The sequence below is a fragment of the Triticum dicoccoides genome, chromosome 2B (genome assembly GCF_002162155.2).
Source record: "Triticum dicoccoides isolate Atlit2015 ecotype Zavitan chromosome 2B, WEW_v2.0, whole genome shotgun sequence".
Taxonomy (NCBI): Eukaryota; Viridiplantae; Streptophyta; class Magnoliopsida; order Poales; family Poaceae; genus Triticum; species Triticum dicoccoides.
Genome location: NC_041383.1, coordinates 458,834,087 through 458,843,213, shown reverse-complemented (window position 1 = coordinate 458,843,213; position 9,127 = coordinate 458,834,087). Strand labels below are relative to the sequence as shown.

The 9,127-nt window shown below is 43.7% G+C and overlaps 1 protein-coding gene across 1 annotated transcript; it reads right to left on the bottom strand.

Moving 5' to 3' along the window:
• Window positions 1-350: 350 nt before the first annotated feature.
• On the bottom strand, window positions 351-7,213 carry LOC119364200. Its single transcript, XM_037629628.1, has 8 exons — window positions 7,175-7,213; window positions 6,666-6,758; window positions 6,468-6,571; window positions 5,817-6,246; window positions 5,159-5,262; window positions 4,288-4,379; window positions 1,930-4,141; window positions 351-878 (listed from the first exon to the last, which is right to left on the bottom strand). The coding sequence occupies exons 4-7, from the start codon at window positions 6,199-6,201 to the stop codon at window positions 4,081-4,083; spliced, it is 642 nt and encodes a 213-aa protein (XP_037485525.1). The 5' UTR covers window positions 6,202-6,246; window positions 6,468-6,571; window positions 6,666-6,758; window positions 7,175-7,213; the 3' UTR covers window positions 351-878; window positions 1,930-4,080.
• Window positions 7,214-9,127: the final 1,914 nt, after the last annotated feature.

Sequence of the window (9,127 nt, the reverse complement as noted above, 5' to 3'; positions counted from 1 at the left end):
CTGCACCTTCCCCACATAATTGGCCGGAAGGTATTTAAAAAATTTGAATTGTCTACATTAGTATTTCTTAAACACCATATAGGAGATGAGAGAACAGTAAAAAATGTTAAATAAAAACTATGTGTACCTTAGCTATCTAAGGCTTATGAAAACTGCAATCTTGAAAGAGGAAAACAACATTAGAAATCTTAATGTTCCTCGTCCTGAATAGTGTATTCGTCTAAATATGTAGTTGATCACCCGGTGCAGAGTAAAAAACTTCTCATGATATACCACTGGGAACCTAAAAGCAAGTGATCACACATACAAACATTCGAAGGGAAAATGCGTAAACTCAGAACTCAAACAAATTACTAACAGGACCATGTATGATTTTGCAGCTTAGAATCTACATAAAACAGAACAGTGCAGATCTAAATCTCACTACTAACTTTATTCAAACATTTATTCCTAGATCATCTGTACTCCTTCTATGTACAAATCATGCAATATCTCTGTCTAAATCAATGCCAATGCATGCACATGCACAAGTCTGAACTAAACAACATATATGATATAGCATAATTATATGATCTAAAATAGATGCATGATCAGGGGAGGAAGATGGTGAAGCCAAAGATGAGCAACTGAGATTGGGGAATGATGACCGGTGAGCAGCAGCCCATAGTGATGGCCGGCTCCATTCGACCATGACACGAGCAACGCCGGAGCTCCAGCCTAGCTGCTCCTTCACCATGCCCGTCCTACTCATCCCCCGTGCTTCTACACACCAAGCATGAAGACCACACCAGCCAGGCTCTCTTATGGCGATGACCTGCGCCCGATCCAGAATCATGATATGTGGCGGCGCCAGATCGAGAACGCGGGGAGACGCTGTCCTGTGGGGAAGAGAAAGAGGATAACATGGTATAAAATAAAGTAGTCATTTTTCATGTAGTGAAACTTTAGTTTTGGGCAAGATGATCAAAAATAATAATATAACTAATGCAACAGGAGAACCACATATGGAGGCACTCAAGTGGACAGACACAACAGTTCAAACAAACCCAAAAATATCTCAGTGTTCACCTTAAACCTTCGGAGGTTAGTTGAACTGAAAGGCACCGTTGCTAGGTGACAAAAAATCAGTACGCTCTGCAGTAATTTGATATGATAAAAACCAGTTGGATAAAGACCAAAAAAAGTTATTACCTAGCGAAGTTAGGGTTGCCATAAAAATCTGAACAGTTCCATAAGTTGTCTCTTGATATTATATGATTCATAAAGGAACATGACACATGATTGTGCAAAAATGACTATTGATTCAGTGCCACACTACAGGCAAGGGGATATCGGTAGTCATTAGAATACACAGACTGATAGAAATTATGCACCTGATATTACTTACTACTTCTCTCATCTAGCTGCAGCTAGTTTAGCAAAGAGAACCCAATACCCAAAATCATGAAATGGATGTTCTCTTGGTTAGTATACAAGACTGCTAATTATCTCTATTGCCTCACCACAGAGCAACCAAGCAAAGGGCCATGGAGCACCTCACAACAAAAGGAACCTGAAACCTACAGAGGAATGATTTTTCTTGTAACATGAACCACCAAATTAACTACACTCGGCTGCACAGCATGCGATCGCCACCATAGAAAGGCTACCCTACTACTTAACTCTCTCCACAAACTACAAAAAAGCAAGAAAATCAACCCAAACAACATTGTAGGAACGATATGGACAAGACAAAAGAATCTCAACTTGTTCGCTCTTTTTTAGTTGAATAACTCCTTCCAGAGTAAATGGTCAAGCTGGCCGCAAGAAAGAAACACACAAAAACCCGAGAATAGTGCACCAACAAGAAGGGAAAAAATCTACATATGGACAAACTGACAGGGTTTGTGCTTCAGGAACCGAAAGATTTGGGGAGAGAGAGAAGCATACCTAATAGAACTTCACAAGCATGTCAACCCCTTGTTTATTCTCCAATTTCAGCCCTAGCATTGAAGGAAGCCCAACCCTCCCATGAACAGACTTTAGAGTGAAGCTCATTGATGATGGCACTGTTAGCAGTCAGAAACTGTATAAGCGAGGCTATTCCGCCTTCTTGTCCCTCTTAAATAGCTTGTACATACATGTTTTAGAGTCAAGAGAAAAAAATGATATCAAGTGAGCATATCTAAAATCCATCAGAATACATACAAAGAATGTGTTACATCTGAAATAAAATGGAACATGCAAATTAGATAGTTACTTATAAGTGAAATACATAATTATTGGTCATCAACAAACAGTCAAGCACATAATTATTAATTGGTAATTATTAATAATATTTAACGATCACCTAGGATATTGGCTCTTCCCGAGAACAAAGAAATTTTTACCTTGACACTAAAGTGACCTAATTCAAATTCATTTCAGAGGGGAAAAGCTATAGTGGAAGCAACAATCCTATAGAGAAATAACATCAAGAAATGGTGCTACTGAATTAGGGTAGAAAAGATAAAAATATAAATAACAAAAAACCGATATCAGATATATTTTATGTGCCCTGCACAAGGTATGTACTAATTAATTAAAGCATGGTACTTCTCAATCTCATGTCAGGTACCAAATATTAGTCCTACAACGTGAAGCTGCAAAGCTGGGACGCAAGAACATATTCCTGAATCTAATCAGCATGTCTTGCTGTTGGAAGAAATTTATATCCTGATTGCTCACATTCACACATCCATCATCGAATCCTGTAGAGCCTACTGAGTACATATTAAGATGCAGTTAGAAGCAAACTAATAAAAGTACGTCCAGACAAGAAATTGATGATATATCTTGTAACAAAAGCAAAAAAAAGTACAGCCGACTTCAAGCCAAATGTAAACATGAGGTTGTGCTACATACACATGAATATAATCATCACATAAACAATCAGAACAAGAACATATCTGTAGCAATAAAATGGCAACTAACATGACTTTGTGCCACCTATAATAAAGTTGAGTAAAAGTTCCAACCATTAGCTAGTTGCATAATCTATAAGAGTTTGGAGTACATATGACGATTCAAAGAGATACGGTAACTCTATAATAACAACATGCCGGCGAAAGTTGAACCCAAGAACAATCCCTGAAAAGCAAAAACTATTGTGCATCTCTACTTTTCTTTGATTCTTTTACGTCGTCTTCCAGATTTTACTATGATTGAGGTGTGTGTAAATTTGATCAGTCATACAGAACCAAAGCAATGTAGGTGCTCTTAATACTCAAATAAGAATAAACTGGAGAGGTAGCTCATGGTATTCACTTTAGGTATTATTAAGAAATAAGCTTTTGAGAATATGTAATGAATATAAAGATGGTGAGGGCTTCAAGAAACATAATGAACATCAGAATGGGAAGGTGCCATTTTCATTGACATGCCGAAAGAAATGTTGTGAGCAATTCCAAAATGCTAAATCAGATAGACATGTATCACCTACTTGCTGATGACATCTACTTTTGAGCTCTGATGTAAGCATGGCAAAACAGCCCATAGTCAAGACTGGAACCAATGTATTTTACAGAAATGCAGTACGGGGGTGAATAAAATATGTAATGTGAAGAACTATTGAACTCGAGCTCCGCTAGCATACAAAGAAACTCACAGCAAAAAACATGCACCATGCAACATGTGTATTTACTCACATACTCTACACGGTAACCATATATGCCCTTTTTCCAGTTTGCTGACCTAAGCTTAATTTTATGTCTGGTCAGAGTGTATAGGGAGTTGAGATATGAATGTTAAGCTGGTTTTCCTGTAGACATAGGCATGTCTATCTCAACTATTTTGATTACTTAGCTGTACACATAGGCATGTCTATCTCTGCTATTCTCGGGACAGGGTAAATACTACCCAAACAAAGTATAGAGAAAAGAGAAAGTACAGAGGAAAGTTGAGAATGCTTCTGCAAATACTAAACAACATACATAATTAGTAAGTAGTAACATCACATTCCTTAATAAAGATAAATGGATGGCAAAGATGATGGCACTAATTACTTTATACGTCGAGCAGCCCTATCATGGAAAGGTGAATCCGCCTTCGACGGCAAGGATGTCATAGACAGACACGCAAAGCCTGAGATTGCAACCACCTATAGTGCAAGTCCAAACCTAAACTGAGAAATACAATTAAGAACCATCAAGTGGAACATAATTTCAGCACTGTGATGGTTGCTCCTTTTGGAAGATCAAATGGAAATATCAGACTAAAGCAGACATCAAAGCCTAAAGCATTCAGGAGCTCCTTTAGGAAAGTACTTGCCTCTGTATGTTAAGCAGTGTGAGTATCTCGTTCTGTAACTCAAGATGTTCAGCACAAACTACCTTTGTTGGCACCTTAGGCTTCAAATTTACCTACAAAAAGGTTATAGTAGCAGCATAAGTTCGTAGCAAAATTTGGTAATCATTCTAATGCCAAATGAAGCAGCTACTGCGTGAACCATTTGGTCAAGTGCATGGGTTCTCAAATACACTTTAAGCTGAAAGAGTAGGCATAGTTAGTCAAATTCATCTAAAAAGAAAAATATGCAGATAGATATATCATTCTTCATTTGGTCAATAGACACCTTGATTCCACAACATATATAGCAAGAAAACTTCACATAAATAACCTAACCTACCTACTTGTGATGTGCTTAGCGCAGTGCAAGAATAGATCTTTCCCTTGCAACAAACAAGGATCATCTTTGAAAGTGGGGATACATTTTTTGATGTAATGACCAGAAAACACAATTATAGATCACTTAGATCCCACAAGTCCAGCAAGATAGAAGCAAGACATAAGAAAACATGGTGTGAAATAAAGAAGATACTAACTGCAACTACAAATGGCAGCCAACAGCTAAATATACAACTTGACAGAAACTACTTAAGCAACCAATAGTTTCAGAGCTACCATCCGCAGTGTATCGGGGATGGAGGTATTTGCTACTGCAGTTGGATGTGTAGCAGCTGAAAATGGAAGATTGTTGTTCAAGGGATATACACCGTCAGCAGGAACCGTAACACTAACTGGCAAAAAAAAGGTGTTGCTATAGTTGGTGGTGCAAAATCTCCTGGCCACCCAAACCCACATGCGAAACAAAATTGAAATTAGATAGCAAGGGGAGCTGAATTAGGGTGGAGGAACTCACATGGGGAGGTGTGACCAGAAGGGACGAGCAGTGAGACGCCACGCGGCGGGGAGTCTGCAGCACCAGCGCCATGGCTGGGCCAAGCCGCCTCCCTGGCTCATCAACTACCTTATGCTCAACACCATGAACCGCTTAATCATTAATCCTAAAAAGCAAAGTACCTATTATAGACATACACAGCCAAATCGCACAAATAAGATGCAAGGGGCCCGCAAGAAGGCACTTATCTCATGAGAACACCAAACCGCATGATCACCACTCAATAACCTCACAAGAACAGAGGTTCCCATCTACTATGTATGTCTTGGATCCTCAAGAACCACTAAAATCACTGAACCTAAACACCGAATTACACAAGCATCCAAGAAGCAAGAGCAAAATCACAATTTCGCAATAATGGACAACAGGGGTAAGGTAAGACCCAATTTCCCAAAGCATCCAAGAAACGACAGAAATCACAATCTACATTCATGGACACCGGGGGTAGGGCCAAGAACGGTGGAGGATCCCGGCACAATAGCACGCATCAAGCAACGAATTACAGAAAGGGGGCGCCACGATTCCGCAGGGACTCAGCGGCAATGCAAGATCAGGACGCACACAACCATGTCATACCAAGAAATAGGGAGGGGGACGAGGGCGGGGGGTGGGGGCGCACCAATATGCATGCACTTGCACCCAGAGCACTTCTTGTGCCGGTGGCGCTGCACTCGATGCAGGGCCCCAGCTTGGCCCCGACCTGCTGGCTGGGCCCCTGCAGCGAGGGGGGCTGCTGCTGATCCCCCTGGGGCGGCATCGCGTAGGCCGCGGCGAAGCCTGTAGTGTCGACGATGAAGTAGCGCGAGGCGGCTCTCCGCAGCACCAACGCCATGGCTGGGCCAAGCTTCCTCCCTGGCTCCCCACGGTGCCCCATCTGAAACCACGGAGCCGCAGCCAACCACCCGGTCCCGCCCAACCTTGCCAGCACATGCCGACGCCGGTCGACGCACCTCCAGGTACTCTTTCCTCTCTCTTTCTCCCTCCTCTCCTTCCTTCTCTCTCATCCTCTCATCTTCTCTCTCTCCTATAGCAGGGACTGATCCATGGCGCTGCATCATCCACATCATGAGTTAATGACAAAGCATGGAAGACCCAAACAAAAATTGCAGTTTAAAAGAAAATGAAGCAGTTTGCTAAATTTTAGGAACATGGAACAACAAAAAGGACTACAGGATAAACACTTGGTGCTGATATTTTCATGGTATTATCTAATCTAGAATGAAAAGTGTTTATCCTAGAAAATTGTGATATACAAAGATGATAACTTTACCTCATCACCACATGAGAGAACATCAAGAACAGCGTGTGTAGTGCATTGCTTAGCCCCATTGGTCGCTAGCACATGATCTGGGCTATAGGTTAGACCATTATCCTCTGCATATCGATAACCGAGCGACAAGGAAGTCAATTAGACTACTTATTCAATATGGATATTCTGAAAATAAGAAATGCATCCGTGTGCACGTACCCTGAAGCTTGTTGCAGATAGCCTTCCTGAGCTCCGTACACCCGGCATTAGCGATGTAGCTTGTCCAATTTGCTACACCTACAGCACACGTGCCTACAGAAAGTAAGAAAATAACTATAAGTCTGAATGATACAAAGGAATGCCTGAAGCTAAACTGACAGATTGCCAGGGAAATCCGAAGAATTTTCTTGCTACAACTACAGCACACGTGCATGGGATACAAAGAGAAGCCTGCACATTTTTCTTTGTCGCTCAGTACAGCTAAACTGACTGGCAATTTGACTGTTTAGAAGGAAAAAATGAGATTGAGTCGAGAGAAAGAGAGAGGGGCGGCGATGCGCATCACAAATCCTCTCCTCGTCCCTACAGAAACCCCAAAGCACCCCCTGCAGGCGGAAGGATTGGATTCACAGAACACGCAAAATCTGGTGGTTGAGGAGCTCACCAAGATCCGGGAAAATCCATGGGAGGGACAGGGAAAAAGAAAGATCAGACAAATTCGATCTCACCTTCTCTTCTCGCTTGGCGTCGGCGGGGACCAAGGAAACGGTGAGCTGCTGCTTCCTACCGGCGTCCTCTAGGCGACGGCGACGGCGGCACGGATGGCTCGAAGGCAAGGACGACGGTGATGGCACTGCGGACTGCTCTACAACGGGAGAGGAGTTTAACCTGCCGCAGCATCCTCCTCTAGGCACCTCATACACCGCGACATGGAGCCGCCCCTCTGGCCACCGCGGCCACGGAACGCCACGCCGCCCTCGTCTTGCCTCCCCAGCTTCTTCAGCAACATCCGCTCTCTCGCTCGCCTCCACCCCCATGTCCCGTCCTGGCAATAGACACGACGCCTCTCTCCCGCATGCTCCCAAGATCAAGATCGAGTGACGGCACCGGACACGGACAAGAGATGGGGAAGGCGGCCCATCTGAAACCACGGAGTGGATCGAGCCGCCGCTAACCGCCAACCTAAGCGATGGGAAGGCGGGGAGGAGGAAGAGGCGAGGCGGTGGAGGAGTAGCAGGCGGCGGCGGGGCTCCTAGGGCGCAGAAGAAGGAGGAGGAGGTGGTGGGAGGGAGCGGCGGCGGACGAGGGAGGGAGGGAGCTCGTTTTTTCCAAAAATTCTTGCAGTCCTTGAACCATTATCAAATCTTTGTTTTCAGCTCGTTTTTTCCAAAAATGACATGTAATTCTTGGGTTTATTTCTAATATATATGCGTAGCCTTTTGGGTTTGTTCTTGACTATAGGGATCCCACATTATTAAGTGGGGATCGATGGGGTTTGAAGAGATAAGCCCAAGCTCACACTTTCTAACATATTTCACGTTCACTCCTTACCCAATATTCCACTCATATCCAGTGCAAATGCTACACCCATACTCCAGCCAAGAAACTCTGCTTCTATACTTCACGGAAAAATTGTATAGGACTTCCTAATCTATAGTGCACCACCTGTGCTCCACTGCCATCACTGTCGTAATGGATGTCAGGTCTATTGTCCTAGCACTGGATGTCTGGTACACACCGAAAATCCGGTCCCCGGGCACCAGTGGCTATGTGATTTGGGCTGGACTTATGGTTGGCACCGGTTGTCCCGTGGCTCAATGTTCCACCAGATGTCCGGTACTCCACGGGATGTTCGGTCCCTCCTGCATCTTCATGTACATGACTTTCAAACACTGGATGTTTGGTACACACCGGATGTCTGGTCCATCACCCTGGCTCTGGATGAGCATACAAGAAATCCGGCCAGAACCCAACAGAAGCTATGTTATCCGAGCAAGATGTCCAGTATGCACCAGATGTCCGGTAGCTGAATGCACCACTCGATGTCCAGTACTTTACCGGATGTCCGGTCCCCCACTATGTTCTTTGCCTACGATGTTCATATCGCTGTGCATGTCTTCCAGCCACCAGGTGTCCAGTGATACAACGGATGTTCGGTACTTAACAACCACTTTACACTCAAACGGCTTTATTCGGAGCTACACTATATATACCCCTCTCCTATTCCGGGAGTTGGTTGACCACTTCATTCAAAGCAACCCTAAAACACCCAAGTGCTCCCTCTCACTCCCTCCTTCACCAAATCTTAGATCCCGGAGAGATTTCTGAGAGTTCTTGAGAGATTTTCCACCAAGTGATAGATACATTCCTCCCCCTCTCTTGACCAAAGGAAATCTTGATTTGAGCAAGTCTTAGCTTTTTCCCATTGTTCTTGTTATTGTTTGAGGTTGGAGACTCTTAGGCGGTAGGAGTTCTTCGGAAAGGAATCAGTTGTTGTGATTACCCCCGAAAAGCTTATGAAGGTTTGGAGGCCGCCTCAAGGTCTACCACTAGTGGTTGAGAATCGCCTTCGTGGTGATATCTCAAGGAGAATAGGGTGATCCGTCGAGATGTATTGTGCCTTCATGGTAACACCCACCCCTTCAACGGTGACTAGCTTCCCTCCAAGGAAGTGAACATCG